This window comes from Geospiza fortis, unplaced genomic scaffold (assembly GCF_000277835.1).
Source record: "Geospiza fortis unplaced genomic scaffold, GeoFor_1.0 scaffold11, whole genome shotgun sequence".
NCBI classification, from domain to species: Eukaryota; Metazoa; Chordata; class Aves; order Passeriformes; family Thraupidae; genus Geospiza; species Geospiza fortis.
The window spans coordinates 3690764-3709060 of record NW_005054304.1 but is presented as its reverse complement, the minus strand read 5'-3'; the positions used below and the strand labels follow the sequence as shown (position 1 = coordinate 3709060).

The 18297-nt window shown below is 37.4% G+C and overlaps 2 protein-coding genes across 5 annotated transcripts in view; one reads left to right on the top strand and one right to left on the bottom strand.

Moving 5' to 3' along the window:
• The window catches only part of ANAPC10 (anaphase promoting complex subunit 10), a 141389-nt gene that overhangs the window by 26390 nt on the left and 96702 nt on the right, over window positions 1–18297 (bottom strand). For all 3 annotated transcript variants that reach the window (XR_004082963.1, XM_031066410.1, XM_031066411.1), the window contains exon 5: window positions 11331–11417. Coding sequence is in view for 2 of the 3 variants with exons in the window: in XM_031066410.1 (XP_030922270.1) it covers window positions 11379–11417 (39 nt within the window). In the remaining variant the exon portion in view is untranslated. The remainder of the gene's footprint in view (window positions 1–11330; window positions 11418–18297) is intronic.
• HHIP (hedgehog interacting protein) overlaps window positions 1–18297 on the top strand; it is a 67890-nt gene that overhangs the window by 37727 nt on the left and 11866 nt on the right. For both annotated transcript variants that reach the window (XM_031066406.1, XM_031066404.1), the window contains exons 4-10: window positions 3798–3949; window positions 4390–4563; window positions 5399–5542; window positions 6429–6550; window positions 8613–8736; window positions 9074–9204; window positions 9795–9876. In XM_031066406.1, the coding sequence (XP_030922266.1) occupies window positions 3798–3949; window positions 4390–4563; window positions 5399–5542; window positions 6429–6550; window positions 8613–8736; window positions 9074–9204; window positions 9795–9876 (929 nt within the window). The remainder of the gene's footprint in view (window positions 1–3797; window positions 3950–4389; window positions 4564–5398; window positions 5543–6428; window positions 6551–8612; window positions 8737–9073; window positions 9205–9794; window positions 9877–18297) is intronic.

Below are 18297 nucleotides of genomic sequence, written 5' to 3'. Positions count from 1 at the left end.
TTAAAATACCAGTTAAAGCATTCCTGTGTATTTCTCTGTATTTACTATATGTAATAACACATATATTGACATAATTAAATGGCAGCATGTCTTAAAAATAAGTGCAGCATATGTTTCTGAATTACAGAAAAAGTATAATATCTTAATAATATAATAAAACTTCTGTCTGTAATACCAGAGGTATACCAGAGTACATTTGAAAGCACGCAAATTGGAAGCAGAGCCCAGCTAAGGAGTGGTTACATGAAAATAGCACTATTCTATAAAAATCCAGTATTCACATGCCTCACATCCAGTATTCACAGGCAAGTTACTTTTCTTTGTGTTACGTCAAAATACAAAGTGGATAATTTTTTGCACTTGTTTAACATTTTTACAAGTGTAAATATATTATAGCAGAAATTACAACACAAAAAGAAGTATCAAAAATATCTTTCAGTTGGGAACACATACTGGTCCAATATACTTTCAGAACTGATATAACGTAGCTAAACAGCCCTTTTAAAATGAAAATTATAAGACCACTTTGTTTTAATGTTTACTTGGCTTCGTACTGACTTTATGGAATTCTGATTAAATTATTTTCAAGGCTGTGGTCTTAAACTAGACCAAACTGGGGTCTAAAGGTCCGAGGTCCCTGGCCCAAGGAAATCAGTTTTGGAAGAAAGTGTAGTATTGGTGCAGAAGGTGTCACAGCCACAAACAGGAGAGGGGAGCCTTCAAGCTACAGAGCAGCACAGGCAGACATCGAAAAGTGGGAGCTGCCAGATTTAGTTACGACACAAATTTCACATTGGCCCCAGTCCACAGTATGTTTAAGTAATTAATACTCATTTCAGCCAACCATCATTCTTTGTCTTCAACAGACATCCCAATGGAATACAAAGATTTGTCTCATTCTTCTTGCCCTTCCTTATACAACTGACAAACATTAATGATTATTCCATCAAATAGTGCAGTGCAGAATCTCATACAAGCTGATTTGTCATCTACAGTTTGTTGATGCTGGTTCCATCTAAAGGGAAACTTTCAAAGAAAAGGATGTCAATAACCTTTTAAGTTGCCAAGAAAAAGATAACAGCTATTTGACACATGGTATACACAGGAAAGACTGTAAAGCCCTGGGTGCTGGTTTTGCGTCAAAAGTCCATTGATAAAAAAATAAAAGAGAGGCATATTCTGTAGAGAAAGTCCGAGATTTTGTACATAATTATTCGGTTTGATAGTACTAAAATTACTACTCCAAAGGGATTTTGCTGGATATCTCTCCATTTACCACGCAGCATATGAGACAACACTACAGAAAACTATATACTTTCTGGCACATAGAGGGTATTTTAAAAGCTATGGAAGTTGTGGCAGGGATTTGGTTGGGAAGAACAGGTTTGCCAGTTAGTGATAAAGCTGAAAATACACATGAAAAATTGGTTTCCAAAACCAGGAAAACTAAATATGGAAAAACTTATCTGGATTTCTAGTTGAACATGAGCCAACTAATGTCTTGATGCTGCACTGATTTCAGTATCTTGGAGGGATAGTCACAAAGTTTTTATTAACTGCATGAGTAAATAGACTTTTTGGAACAAAATGTGTCCATCTGACTTTGAAAAACAGCAGTGTGACTTTTCAAGAAGCAACAGAAACAATCCATAAAGTGATACACTGCTCTCTAACAATCATGCAAGGCAGCAATAAGTAAAAGTCAAGGCCTGATCCTATGAATGCAACTTGCCATAGTTACTACCTTGCAGGTCCAGTGTTTCGTTCATTTTTCAAATTCTTGCTTCATGCATACTTCATTAAAAGCTCTTAATTTAATTTTCACCTGTTTACGCTTTCAACAACTTCGCTTTCACACTGAGACGGCTGCCATGGCATCAAGCACTAAATAAAATCTTCAGCTCCGTAACAAAAAGATCTTTTCTTACTAATACTTTCAATAACTCACCTTGCATGGCAGACCTAGTGTGACTCACTGACATTCCTGGGCCCTTAAATGAGTTGAACTCATCTCTCAGGAGAAGAAATAGGACTGTCTTTGTCTGGGCACAATAGATAGAATCATTCCTCAGGAATCTTTGAAATATGCCTTCCTGTTCCCAAAGCAACTGATTTGCCTCCCTTTGCTTCAGACTTTATCAGAGCAACTTGGTCAAAGCTCTTAGAAACTCAAACAATAATATCTACAATCAGTTCAGACTCAGCTGCAGAATTATTTTTGGCTCATAAAGGAGAAAGAGCTGGATTGGCAGTCCCTTCATCCATGATGACTGCAACTGATTTGGCAGCTCTAACTAGACTTTCAAAACTAACCTCTCTGATAACCCCCTGAAACTAAATTTTTCTAGCAAACAAACTAGCAAATTTTGTCTGCCTCTAAATTAGCAGGATCCAGATTTCATTGTACAAATCTGTTTGTATGGAAATCTCTTGACCTATTTACATCTCCATTTCTGACTCAGGTTTCTCTTTGGTGGTTGTGATTAAAAAGGAAGTACAGTAATCATGTTGAATTAAAATAAATTAAAGCTATGCACTTTCCCAATTAGGCCCTTTGTGGGATGACTTTCAACAGGAAGACAGGCCCATCCATCACTCTGAAGTGCAAATACATTTTAAAGCTTCATCCTCTGTTATAATTTCAAATTTCATAATTACTTATCTTGGGTGTGGTTGGAGTTGCAAAACATTGTCTCCTTGTGGGTGCAGAGCTGGAGCACTTGAATCTACAACAGAGTCACTGGTTCTAGTTTTGAAGGGCTGGCAAGCCCTGAGTCAAACCCCAAAACATCTATCACCTTGTGAATAATCACATATATTAATTGAATTTGAATTGTTAACTGTGTGCTGTGTTTATTTCCATGCCTCAGCTTCGCTCCCTGTATTGCCTCAAGAGCAACAAATGAATCTGAGTTTTATTCTTCATTTATACAGTTTTAGGCATAGTTATAGTACATACATTTTTAGAAGCTTTTTAGTAGCCAAAAAGAATATAGCCTTCTATTTAAGTTGACAGGGTATTTGCATTGTCACAGTACATTACATGGATTGGATGCTTAACATATAACTGTACTAATCTTCATGGCAAACATAATAACAAAAGCAAGTTGTTCTGAGATTTTTCTATTTCTATTAAAAAAAAAAAAAAACAAAAAAAACCCAAAAACCCTTTCCAGTGAGGGACCACATGTAAAACTATGGTTTCTCTGCACACAGACCAAGGCTGCTTATTACCTACAGTACACCAGCTATGATGAACAGACCACCATAGTTGTGACAACTGATGTTGCTGCCTCCAGGGTAAAAGAAAGGTTTACATATTACACAAGCAATTTAACTGTTTTCTAAACATATTGCCAAGACAGTGGGAGTTGGCAGCCAGCACTGTGTTTTAGGTTTTGGATACTTGGATTAGAAGTGACTGCTGATTATAGTCCTTTTTATTCGCCTTCTACGAATTACAAGCAACCTAGTAACCCAGCAAAGAATCCTTCACAGCACTTAAACTTGTCTTCATGGCTTCCCAAAGATTACATACACAAATCACTCCACAAAAGTGGTGTAACAGACTTGTGCATAGATAACTACATAAGGCAATTGTCTTGTTCTAACTCTTAAAGACTTCCCCAAAGTGAAATGTTTTATAATCCTTTTTGTGCAGTAGTCAGGAAAGAAATAAAAGAGTTTGGGCAAAGATTATCCACAAGAAAGAAACTTTTTTTTTTTGGGTTCCAGCTGAAACACAATAAAGAACATAATTAACTTCACAATTCTTTGTGTTTTTCATTTGACTGCAGGGAGGAGATGAAAGAGGACTGTTAAGCCTTGCATTCCACCCCAATTACAAGAAAAATGGAAAGCTGTATGTGTCTTATACCACCAACCAAGAACGGTGGGCTATTGGACCTCATGACCACATCCTTAGGGTCGTAGAATACACAGTATCCAGGTATCAGTAGAAGTCTAAAATTAACAAACTCTGTATTTCTCAGCAACCTCTGCACTTTAGTATTTCTGATTTCTAAAATGAATATGAGGTTTACAATGTATAAACTTGGGCACCTGCAGAAAAACTATTGTGGATTTTATTTCAAATAGTAATTTTGGAATGACAGTAGGTGCATAATTTTTTTCTTTTTTAAGACTTTTTTCCAGTTATTCTGTCATTTTTTAATTATAATTACTTCCTACTTATTGTGTATAGGCAGCAAAGTAATTGTTTGTGAATGCTAGAAAATGGAAATTTCTCGGAAATAACTGTTAGGCATTTTTCCACCAAGTTACAACATCCACATCTCAAAGTATAATTTGAATGAGTCAAGTGTATTTTCAGAAAGAAGAACAAAGATAGTGAACTGTGAACACTGTGTTCATATCTTTAACTTGCAGGAAAAATCCACACCAAGTTGACATGAGGACAGCAAGAGTGTTTTTAGAAGTAGCAGAACTCCATCGAAAACATCTGGGAGGACAGCTGCTGTTTGGCCCAGATGGCTTCCTATACATTTTTCTTGGAGATGGCATGATCACTCTAGATGACATGGAGGAGATGGATGGTTTAAGGTATAAAAACTACCAGTGGATAGACTTCTGTTATTGCGCTCAAAGGCTTCTTTGGCTCAGGAGAATTGCAGGTGCTTCTGTGGTTTTTAAAATATTTCTTAAGTACAAGGGTATACTCAAAACCCAGACCAGAGGGCAATTGTAGTACCTGGTTTTAAATTAATGGAATGGAATTAATTTAAACATTACATCGTTTCATGTTTATGGTAAGAGTGTGCTCCTCTACTTCTCCTTTCCTCCATCCCAATCACAAATGTAAGTTAAAACACATTTTGGTTTCTCCTGTTTCTTGTAACAAGAAAGTTCTGAATCCTTATAAAAAAGTATCAACACCTGCACTGAAACAATACAATTTTTTCTCACTTGCTTTCTATATAATTCATCTTTGGATTGTACTGTGACTAGAAATCGTTGAATTCAAGAGTAGGATCCAAAGTGTGAGCAAAAAGCACTTTGTAATTACAAAGAGTTTGTATCCAAAATTACTCTAGATGACACATAGTATAAAAGACTTAGTAGCCTTATATTTGAGGCCCTAAACAATTTTGATGTTTAGAAAGTTATTCTTATGATCAAGTTGCTTCCCAACAACATGGTCAGAGGCATTTTAGTCTGCACATAACAAGGCAAGATATTTGCCAAAGTGAATATCTGAAAGGCTCTGCTACTCTTCTTTGGACTTGCATCCACCATGATGGACTTGCATCCATCACTACGTGATTAATCAGTAAAGTGGGTTGTTTATTTTGCTGGCTCACTCTAGTGTTATATGGATTAAATTTACCAGTGAAACACCTTTAAAAACCCAATTGTTTTACCCTCCAACTTCTCTCAGTGATTTTACAGGTTCTGTATTGCGCCTTGATGTCAATACTGACCTGTGCAATGTCCCTTACTCCATCCCACGGAGCAACCCACACTTCAACAGCACCAACCAACCTCCTGAGATTTTTGCACATGGACTCCACAATCCAGGCCGGTAAGTAAGTTTCCAATAAACTGAAATTGCTCTGGAGCAGACACTGTTTTCAACCAGGCTTGCTTTTATACAGACAGGCAGCAATATTTCAGTAATAAAAGCACTCGTGAACTTTTTGAATCTTCCACTCCTCCACCTCCACACATATGTCACAGTTAGAAACAAATGTACATTGGCAAAGGGGAAAGAGAAGAGCATGCACAACTACTACAAGTCAAGACCAAAATGACAGAAACAAAGCACAGAATTTTTAGCTTTAATTAGTAATAAAATTACTACCTTTGTGAAAGAAAGAGCTTAAAGCAGAAAGCTGGTATAGTACAGCTGAAATGGAAATCTTGACTGGGAAAAAAAAGGCACGTGGAAAACAAATGAGAACATCTGGTGATATCTAAACAATAGCAAGGAGGAGAACAATGCCTTAACTAAACAACACATAATTCAGCAAATTAGGTGGGTGGTAGTACTGAAGTGACATTTAAAGTCTTGGTTTGAAAAAAAAATCAGAAAGTCAAGTTGTTCAGATAAGGACTTGATTCTTGGACTTTCTAACAGTCCAAAATTCCTACACCATATAAATTCATTTAGCTTAAAGCACTATTCTTTTCAGGTGCTATATTGCAGGCTACATTATATCACTAGGGAAAAATAGTTTTATTTCACATTACATAGAAATATGAGGAATGGGAAAGCTGTATTATCTCCTGTGTATAAATCCAATGAATTTCTTAGGTATTTTGGCTCAGCATGAAAAAGCTCCCTCAAATGAAACAACAGCCACCACAAAGAAACAATAATGCTTTAAAATGTAATGCTTCATATTGATAGTTACATGTTATGAACTCACCTTTCTCATGGATTTTCTCTTTTTTTTGTTGTTTTAAAGGTGTGCTGTGGACCGGCACCCAACAGATATAAACACCAATTTAACTATACTGTGTTCAGATTCAAATGGAAAGAACAGATCTTCAGCAAGGATCTTACAAATAATAAAGGGCAAAGACTATGGTAAGTTCTATCCAGGGTAAAGCTGCTGGCAACAGTCAGGTTGCATTTCCATGGAATAATAAACAGAAAGCGGAAGAGAATATGTAAAGGCCTGTATAGCCATGATAGGAAACTTACAGCATAGATAGGATAGACAACTTATCTGAGATAGAAGTAAAATTTCTGTCTTTTCAAAAGAAATCTTCGATGTAGAAGCGGATAAAAGATGCAGGCCAAAACCAAATTGAAATGACTCAACTTTGTTCTTGTTGGTGTAGAATATCATGTAAATAAGATTTAACAAATTTGACAGTTGCTAGTCTGTCAAAGATCTCACTGTTGCTGCATATTTTGGCTCATAAAGAGAATATTTTGGAATATCAGGAAATGATGAAAACGCATTCTTAGTTTTCTTAGTATTCTTAGTCTTTCACAAATAACCTTTTGAGACAGAGAATGGAAACCTCATGTAATGTGCCTCTTATAATGGAAAAAGTGAGATAGACAACAGCAGACCACAACCAAACAGGGAAATGACTGAGCTCTGTTTAAATGTTACTAAAAATAAAAAACTTAGAAAAAGGCACTATGCTGCTACTTCATAATAAATTACTAGTTTAGATTAGATTACAAAAAGATAAATATACTCAATTAGGGACTTTAAAATATTAAAGTGCTTCATGCTCTCTCTGAATCAATATGATTGCCAGTCACAATTTCAGTTTGATGTTTAACTCTGATGCTCACCTAGGTCCCTTGCAAGTTCAGACAAGCCAGTGACACTTCCTCTGAGCTATCACCTGCCTTGACTGCCCATTTAGCAGCTTGTGAATTCCTGATGGTAACATGTGATAAATGCCAAAGGTGTCTAAAGGCATTGAGAACTGGCCTGTCTCCTGGAATGTAGCATTTCCCTTTCTAATCACATCCCTAGGTTCTCCCACCTGTACTCCCCTTAAAAGCAAAGCAGCTGTGCTGGCTGGCACAACAGTACACAATAGCACAATGCAATTGTACTACTTCAGTTATTGCATGGATTTTCTGTGTCCATTTTATAAAAGCCAAACCAAAGAATAATATTTGGTTAACCACTGCTCCAATGGAATTTTGACTGCATCCTTATTGCAGAGTAAACTAAGCAATATTGTGTCTGTCCCGAGCGGCTTGCCAATATTAATACTAGGCTGTGGGTCAATGGCTTCAATAAAAAGAGTTCATCATCGTTTTCTCCCCCATAAAATTTCAGCTCTAACTCATGTAGAACAATCTGGGAAATGCATTTATCAAAGGCTTGCAGATAGCCCTCTGACTAAAAAAAATTCCTATTAAAAATAGTCAACTGGCTGTGGCTTTTTAAAAAATTATGCAGCTAGCATGTCAAATGGAGCCTACTTGTACTCTTAGTGGTATTTGGTTGCATGAATAGGAATATATACACTGAAACTTCCTTGAAGAATTGTTTGATAGGAATAAACTCTGTGGTTTTGTGAAATAAAAAAGCAGAAAAAAGTATAGGAATTGCAACTACTACAGCAGCATAAAATAAATTACCATAAGAAGATACAGCCAGTAATAGTAGTGTTTTATGGGATATAACACACATAGCATTTAAAACTGTGACTTGGGAAGTTTCTCAAACCATTGAAAGGATTTCAAAACTAATTCTACTGAAAATCACTGGAATTTCTGCACTAGACTCTACAGTGAATGGGGGTTATTTTGTTCCTGAAGTTCAGGAGACCCAGTCTGCATACTGGATTGACATGCAGAAATTAACAGCAGTAATCACACTGGTTTCAATAGAAGTTCAGCCTAATCTTTATGTAGCTTTATTCTCCAGATTGTGCACATGGAAGAAAGCAATTATAGCCTCATCTTTGAAATCTCTAATGGATTGTTTCACAAACAGACTTTGTTGTAATATTCTGATTGTTTTTTTAACATCTCACTTCTGGCAACACATCTTGAATTCTGAGGAATCTTTAAATGGAATTAATCTCTTTTCTTGAAGCAGTAACATTTTCCTAAATGAGTATCAATATGAAAATGCATATGATCTAATGCTATGGTAGTTCCTTTTCAGAAAGTGAGCCCTCCCTTCTAGAATTCAAACCCTTCAGCAGTGGCTCCCTGGTTGGTGGATTTGTGTATCGGGGCTGCCAGTCGGAGAGGCTCTATGGAAGTTACGTGTTTGGAGACCGCAATGGGTACGTGTGGTACAGAAATGTGGATTTAGGCAAGGGGATTTAGGCACTCAGCTGCCTGTGTCAGTCTTGTATATTGTGTCACTTAGCCAGTTTAGCAGTGGGGTAATGCAGATTAGATTCTAGATCTGGGAATAAAATAGGACAGCATTCTAATGAATGGTGACATACAGAACATACCTAGTTCTTGGGAAAAGGCACAGGAAGTTGTAAGACAAGGAACTGCACAGATGTATCTATGGAGCTACTTGCAGCAAGTGTTTACTTATTTATCTGGACAATGAAAACCATCTGTTCAAAATGTAATATAACTTTTTTTTCTATGTGTTTGTGAATGCAGAAATTTTTTAACACTGCAACAGAGTCCTGCAACCAAGCAGTGGCAAGAGAAACCCCTCTGTCTTGGCAACACTGGCTCATGTAGAGGTTTCTTTTCAGGCCCTGTCTTGGGATTTGGAGAAGATGAATTAGGTAAATACTAAAAGAATTTTTCTTAAATTATAAAGCTTATCAGTAACTTCTGCAGCAGCATTCATAATTATAGTAAATGTTTAAAAAGAAGGCTCTCTGTCCTTTGCTAAAGCTACTCTCACTGCTCTCAGCTACACCTCAGCAGCCTTGTAGGAAGAACTGAGAAGAGAATGTGTTGCTGGAAGGGGCAAAAATCCTTATTGTGTCTCACATGCTGTGAACCTGGCATTCACTATGACACAATGTATAAAATACTTGCTTTTATTTCCAGCATTACGGAATTAAAGGGCAAAGATATTGCATGAGCACACTGACCCCTCTTCTCCCTTCCTCACCAATTTAATTTTTTTAATCAATTCTCTACTTTATGAAAAAAAACCCTAATGACAGAATATTTTTCACACTTCAGCATCAATTTGGGGAACGTGCTTATATAAATTTTCAAATAGCAAATGATTCTTTTGTATATTTCAGTGTTTCTTCTGAAGTTTTTTAAAATCTCATTTGGCAAATACAGCCAGATCACAAAAGTCATGTATTTAACATCTTAGGAAAGGAGAAGTAATTTATTGCACTGTTTTGCCTAACAGGTGAGATTTACATATTATCAAGCAGTAAAAGTATGACACAGCCTCACAGTGGAAAACTCTACAAGATTGTTGACCCAAAAAGGTGAGTATTGCACTTCTCTTTGGGATCAGCCTTTCCCTCAATAGGTTAAAAACCCAGAAGATAACTGCAGTTCTGTTCGTGTGGCTGAATTATGCAATACTGTTGTTCAACAAAAAGGAAAATTCCCAATTAAGGGGACTCCCTAAAAGCAAATGGTGCAGAAGCAGCAAGCAGAAGAGATTCATTGTCTCATAGGAAGTGAATGTCAGAGCAGCAGAGGGGTAACCAGCACTAAATTCTGGGAATTTTTACACTTTGACATTGTGCTGAAAGCTGCCTACTTTCCCACCTAGATGTATATTCTTAGCATGTTTTCATAGAGAAATTGACCTACTTAATTTGGAACCATATGGACGGGTAGAAGATGCTCCTGGTAGTTCTGAAGCCAGTACTGATTTGTAACTACCACAGAAAGTTATGCAGCACCAGTAGAAGGCAGATGCTGGAATTCTCTCCAGCACTGCTGCTTCCTCACCTGCCACTGAGGTGGGATAGGGCACAACAGCAGCTGCCTCCAAAGATCAGCACTGTGTGACAAAACCTGTTCTGTGTACTAGACAGCAAGTACAGAAAATAAGCTGTGAGTTCTTGTTGTCTTACATATCAAGAGTTCTATCATCATTACAGCGCAAGGATTCCATACTACCAGAGTTTTGTGCCTCCTCAATGTTCCTTGTAGGCAGCTCCTCTAAGCACTGACTCTTCCTGGTCCCTGCAGCAGCCATCTGACTCCAGATCCCACCAATCCACTCTTTTATAACACTTGTTCTTATTGGCTACAGGTGTGGCCTGTTAACATCAGGCCTGCTCCTGATCTTTAGTAATCGGTTCAGCTGCAACTCATTGGGGGATAAGATTACATTCTATGCCACCTTCATTTACCCATACTGTACCCCCTACAAGTTCTAGCCAGGGTCAGTTTGGCCATAAGTAAGCTCTAAGGGACTCATTCGGTCTTTCCCAGATATCTCTTCTCCAGTTGTACAGGAGATACCACCAATGGACAGTAATAGAGAGGACTCAGTTCTCATTAGGTGTGAGTTGTCACTGCTTACTAATATTGAACATACCCCTTCGATTACATATCTCTCTCTTGGCAGGCTTGGAGCACCAAGGAGGGAAATCCTCTGTCCTTGGACTCTGTGCCAGAAATACAGGGAATTCTTTAACTATTCTTAAAGAACTGCTTCCAAAGGGCTTATAAATCCCACTCAAGTGATTTATAAGACATGGAATTAATAGGATTGTCCTAATTATTTAGACTAATTTACCAGTTGTAAAATGAGGATAAATGAAAATTATCAAGCCAAAGCTTCTCAAGGCATGATCTTTGCAGAGCAGCTGGATGTATGAAAATATTGAGGAATCTGGAAGGACTGCAAAAAGCCAGTTCCCAACATGACCCAGGGGCCCCAGCAGCAATAAGAGCTGATGACTAGCAGATAGATACTCACTTTAGCTGGGGGAATACCATGTTCTTCATGATGGATCTTGCTGCTGTATCAGACCAAGTTCTTCCATATAAAAGTTGCACATCCATCCTGCAAAAGTATCAGAAATCAGCACAAAAGGAGACAGCCAACAGAAGTGAAGTTTGTTGTATAATACTTTGACCCCATCATACCCTACAAAAGCAGCTGCCTATTTGTTCAGCATCTACTTCAGCATGTTCTTCCATGGGTATCAGATACAGTCAGACTTCCATTTTTGGCTTTGCTATTAAGGGAGGAATTTATTTTCTTGTCAGACTTAAATTCTAAATATTGTTAGTGGGATAACAAGGGAATACAACAAGAAAATCATGACACTGGTTGCACACTGTACTGTAAGTTAGTTTCAGGGATAGTGGACTTTCAGTGTTTTATAATTATACTATCCCAAAACTACAACAAATAATTTGGAAGCAGATGTTACTGCAGGTTGGTGCAGTCTGTCAGTCAAGGTTATTATGTATGTTTTATTTATGCTTTCTGGTATTGAAAACATTTTTTTTAGAACAAAACTTGCCATTCTTCCTGGGATTGTTTAGTCTGTTGGTGTATGGTTTTAAGTGAATTTTACACCCTAAATCCACTATTAGTATCTAATTACATGGGGCTGCCTTTTTTGACCTCAGCTTTTTGTTCTTGTTACCTCTTCCAGTAGGGTGGTCTTCAGCTGACATACCTGAAAGGCCAGACCTCCCATTGCTGCACTCATGGTTGGCTGTTTTCATGCATGGAAAAGGGTCAAGATTGTGTTTGGTTACTGGTGAAAGTAACCAGAAAACTATAAAATACTTTTGTAAATTGGCACACAGTTGAAATTAAACAGACTGTGGCACAGGGATATAGTTTTTGGTAACACTTCTCGGAAGCACAGGATAATTTTCATTCAGGCATAATTTTGAGTTTTGCTGTCTTTCAGTCTCACATCACTGCAGCTTTTAAGGGAAGGATAATGAGTGACTTCCACAATGGAGCATTGCAGATATATTTACCATTCCATGCTGAGTTCATACCACCCATGTAAACAACTTCAAAATTCTATGGCTTTGGCAAATGTTCAAGTTTTAGTAACAAAATATTGTTATTTACAAGATAATATTCTTTTCCATGTAAATATTTTGTGGCTTCTCCTCGTGGTGTGCACCACACCAATACAACAAATATTCACATAAACCCTACCACAGTAAACTTTGTAGAACACTAAGTAAGGATGCTACAGGTGGGCTATGAGTAGCAGGTAAAAATAATAATGAAACTATTGATTTGTCTTGTCTTAGAAATTCATTACTTACTAAAAAACTCCTGTGAGAGGTGGTCCCTGGCAGACCTGTTAATTTACAAAGAGAATCTTCCATGCCTGAGGCAGTGCAGAATAATAAAATTATCATGCCTTGCAGTAGCCCCTTGCTGGAAATTAACAGTTCCATGCAAAGCCAACCTTCTCTCCTAGTGGTCATTTGTAAGCTGCTGCAAGCTTACAAAATTATTATTTTGTTTAAAAAAAATAAACATTACATGAAGGTGCAGGGTTTTATTTCTTTTGATCTTTTTAGAATCATAGAAACATTAAGGTTGGAAAAGACCTCCAAGATCAGCAAGTCCAACCTTTGACAGATCACCACCTTGTCAACTAAACCAGAGCACTGAGTGCCATGTCCAGGTTTCTTGGACACCTCCAGGGATGGTGATTCCACCACTTCCCTGGGCAGTCCATTCCAATGCTTAAAAACCCTTTCAGTGAAAAAATACTTCCTCATGTCCAACCTGAACTTCCCCTGGCACAGCTTGAGGCCTTGTCCTTTTGTCTTGTAGAAAACTACTGCATAATCAAACAAAACCATGACTCCTATTTTTCTTGTCTCAAATGTAGCTTAAGACAGAAATCTATTACTAGGACACAGAAAAAAATCAAATTAGGTGGACAGGTTAAACATTAGGAGATCAGAAGATGAGGGTAATCCAGAGAACTCTTTGCATTAGTCTTCAACACTCAGCAATGGGAAAGTCCCATCCTACAACAAATCCTTCAAGTGTAACAGAAATGAGGTGTTCAACTGAGGTGATATATGATGAATTGATGAACATGATCAACACAGAGGTTCTGAATCCCACAATTACCAAAGCAGTTTGAAATACAGAATTCCAGATACCACAGTAAAAGTTCTGTTCAGCTCTTCCAAATACTTCATATCAATAACTAAATAGACCCCCACTGAAAGCACTGAGTGAAATAATCCTTCTCTTTGTAAAAAGATTGTTATAGTGATATAATAGTGCCTGAGAGCTCACAGACAATGAAGTGATTAAAAAAAAGCCCTAAGCATGTGAAGTGCTGCAAAACATAGGTATACTACAATATTACCAAAAATCTCATAGAGAAATGAGTATAGCCAATAGCATATTTAGCTTTGAGGATGGAGGAGATGTGGGAAACATTAAAAACTACAGACACATAAAACCAACACTGGGCACATTAGTTAAACTGGCAGTTGAAAGACATTTTTAAGTTTTTAAAACTGTCTCTGAAAAATATTTCCACTGTTTGAGGATTATAAAAAAAAACCCATTACTACTACTTTCCAGGGATTGGAACTAGTGAGGAAGTACAGGGAGAAAGACATGTTCTTCTCAACTAAAAGGTAGGGTTAGTCAGATATGCTGAAGGTCAATGCAAATACTAGCATTTTATAAATTGTTTTTGTGACCAAACACCAGAACCTCTTTATTTTCTAGTTTTCTACTTTCTGTTTTATAACTTTTCTGGCATGTTTTCTGTTTCTAAAAATACATATTAATATCAATCACAAAAGTGTTGATGAACTGAAAAGAAAAATCAACTAAGTAAACAGTGATGTAGAAAATGTATAGAGGTCAAAAGATTCCAGTTAGTCAATAACAGAGAAAATAGGAGACAAACCCATTAGAAAAGAAAAAGCAATCATTTTTCTAGCACGATGAGAGGAGAAAATCAACTGTGAAAATGAATATTTAAATAAGTAAGATTTGTTGATAGGTCCATACACTCTGTAATTTAAACATTATTACTAGACCAAGAAGTAAGAAAATAAACTTTGTATGGTGGAAGAACAGCCATAAAGAGACTTTGTAAGTTTTCTTTTAGAGTACTTATAATACGATCACTTTAATTTCTAAGGAAATTACAGATAAAAGGAAAGATATCCAGAGAAGAGTCTAGAAGTGACAGACAATGCAAAAGTTTTCCTTTTAAAAGATGTGCTGTGAAGTTTTAAGTGTGAAGCTTTAAGAGTTTGCCACCATCCATACAGTGATTCCAAAGGGGATGAGTGACTGTTTTGACCAGGATGGCTCACTGAAACCAGCAGGTGATTTTTATGAAGGAGGGCAGAGCCTGAGCAAGTGTTCCTGCACACAGAAGAAGATTTCCTCTTCCTCTCCTCATAACACCTTATAGATCTGGATTTCAATGTGTTTCATATCAGCAGCCGGAATTGCTGCTTCCCGTTGGATTGAAACTTGAACTTGATTCAAACCATCTCACTCCTCTTTCATGCCCCTCCAGAGTATATAATTCCACTTATCATCCTTTCCATCATCACCTTCCGGGGTTTCCGCTGTCGGAGAGCATTTCCAAACAGGCTGATTTCAGACACCAAGGGACAATATCTAGGCCATGCCTCATTTTGACGCTGTTCAGGCTCTTTAGAAAACCATTAGTGATTTGATTTTTTAACGTGAGTCAGGAGTGTTTGGTGGTATGACAGAAGAAAAGCATTTATGAAAGTGAAGCTCTGTTTGAGCCTTCAGTTCCTGTGGAAATGGAAACACACAGTTTTAGAGTAATGTGCATCAAGATATTCTGTTCTGATGGTTATAGATAAACTCCAAAGCTCCTACTGCGAACTCTCTGTAGAAGGAGCCAATTTTGTTGGTGAATGCCCTCACCAACCCAGGTGGGCCATATGATTTCTTTCTGTTCAGAAAGTTACTATCCCTTAAGTCATTTGAGGGAATGGAAAGCCAGAATTAATGTCTAATTATGTTTAGTTTAGCCGGAGCATGCAAAATTCTTATCTCATTTACCTACCCACATGCAGTTACTATTCCCACAAGAGACACTAAAGAGAAATTAGAGCTTTTTGCGAATACCAGTCTAGAGAGTTTCACTTTACAGAAGTACTTCACAAAAACTCCTTTGTAACCATGATGGAAAAACCTAAGGATTTTTTCAATCACATCACAGCTCACTGACTGTAAAAGTTTTTGTTTTGGTTTTATATTTTTTTCCCCTTTTCTTAAAGTCTTTCTAGCATTGGCTATTAAGGAGTTCTCACTTTTTATCACTTTATAAGGAAAAAACCTCGGTTTATCTTTTGCTTATTTTCTGGAGCCTGCAGGAAGCCTCTGCCATCCTAAAGAAAGTCACACATAATAGAGCAGCTTTAGCCCAGTAAGCCAGTCGTTCCCAATTCATCAGTCAAAGTGTTATGCAAGTGGCCCCCTAAATTGATAAATTCCCACAGTGCCTGTTGACCCAGCTGCCAAGTGCTCATGCAGCAGGTGTTGTTTTCATGACCACCCTGACAGTAATACAAACTGTTTAGCAGTTGCGTTGACCTCTTAGCTATTAACATTGATACAGGCTTCGCTAGGGACTAGTTTTCAAACATGACAGAATTTCTTAAGACTAGAGGTCATGAACAAGTATACCATATAAGAATAAATTTGATATGCTGCTGAGTTTAAATCTTAAAAGCCGTGAGTTTTTTCCACATTATTCCCATGTAGTAAATCTGGAGACAAGTAACGAGCTTTTGGCATCTCTCCCAGGACTAAAGGTATACTTTTTAATTTTAGAAGCCGTACCTGAAGAGATGCTATATTTATTCTATGACAAGCAGTAAATTTAGGTTATGACAAGGAGTGAAACAAAATTATTTTTTCTTGACATTTTCCCTTATAAAGGAAAAAACCTCAACAACTGATGCACAAATGTTGGTGATATACTTAAGTATCATTCTAATACCTAAATCTTATGTGCAGGTAATTGAATAATAACATTCCATATATTTTATATCAAGATTTCCACAGCAGTGTCTCCTGTTTGAAATCTGAACATCCAGGAATTTTGTCTGCCTTTTTTTTTCCCTCGCTTTAGTAGGGAAGTAGAGATTTTTTATATTGTGTCAAAAGCCTGGTGGAGGAATTGTTTTCTGTTCAGTACCATTATTTTACTGCAGAGTTTGGCCCTCCATTAGCATTGATTTATGCACATCTGAGTTACAGATAGCACACACAGCAACTAACTCACTCTGTGTGTTCAGTGGAGCTGCGAAGAGATGCGCTGAAGAAAGCATGAAGTCCTGACCTATGCCAGAATGAATTTTAATCTATTAAAGGATGTTGGACTTTTATTTGCCTCTAAACAGTAGAGGCAGCTTTCTTCTCCTAGCTATGGTAAGGCAGCAAAAATTATTTTACACATTGCACAGTCAAGAATTCCCAGCTCACTGCACACGTCAGCGAAGGGATCCAGCGAGGCCCCAGCCCCCAGTACAACTTTTCCTCCATGTTCCATACATTTAGAGTTGTTATACAGTTTCATGAAAGCCTGTTTTAACAAGCAAGATATACTGTACTGTACTGTATATATGAACAGCTCTTTAAGATAACTAGAATTGTACAGACCATATAAATAGTCATTATCAGCTACATTTTTGGCTGACTTTCTGCGGACCAAATAGTGCTTACTGTAAGAGTAATCAAGCTGTACCCTTTAGAGTTTTATAGATTGAGGGATACAAGGAAAAAAATTCTCTCCAGCCCGGAGTGTGGCTCCATCTATTCCCCTCCATTTTCCACGTCAGGAGACACAGAGAAGCACTGGTTATATAAACAAAATCATGGTCCTGTCTAAGTGCAGGAGAGATCAAGTCCCAGCAGTCGGTTTCAGGACTTGCGTTATCTTTGTGAGACTCACTTCAACTTGTGCTCAGCCTGAACATTTCCACCCTTTCCAAGCCCTAAGAATGCAAAGTGTGAGTGCTGTGGGGCAGAGGCTTTCTCTCGACACGTGTTGGTCCCAGAGCAGCGCTCGAATGCTGAGAAAGAAGTGTGGCTTTTCCCAGAGCACAGCTCAGGGAAACCAGCCATTCTCACACGCGAGGATTCCGCTGCAGCTGCATTTGTATTCCTCTTCTCCTAAGGCACCTTGCCAACCAGAATTTTTTCCATCTTTGTTTCTACTCCACCCCATCATTAATAAATATTATCCAAGGCTGATGAGTACAAGTTCTTGATTGATGGTAGAATAAAAGGCAAGATTATATTCACAAGTACCAAGAGTGGTAGAAAACTTTAAATCATAAAAGTGACCAGCCATGCTCAGCTGGGTACAAAGAAGTGTGACTTCTGCCTTCCTTATTGCATACAAAAAGAACCATGTATTATAGCACTATCATAGACAAATACTTCACATCTATTCATAAAATAAATCATTATCTTCCCAAATAAAATACCTTTTGACTTAAGAGGTCATTCTGATATAGATATATGAATACAGATATATGATAAAGATATGCCACTGGAGCTCTTTTCCAAGAGATGCTCCAGAAATCTGAGGTTATGTTTCCTGCTAAACTCTGCACTGTAATTGTGCTTGAGCAAGAGAAAGAGAAGCCTCCCATTTAAAGCAACTTGAAATAAATGAGCTTTAAGTAGTGACAGGTAAAGAATGCTGCATCCTGTGCAGCTGGCTATACAGAAATAATTTCAAATGTAGATTTTTCTTCCAGATGTAGGAATTAGAAGACAGATCTTTTTACCTTAAATCTGAACAAATCTGCACTGAAAATCATATTATTTTCTATAACCATTTCCAAAACAGCATTGCATGTGAATATTGCTTATAATTTTTTAAGCATAGGAACCTTCTTAACCAGAACATATGTAATAC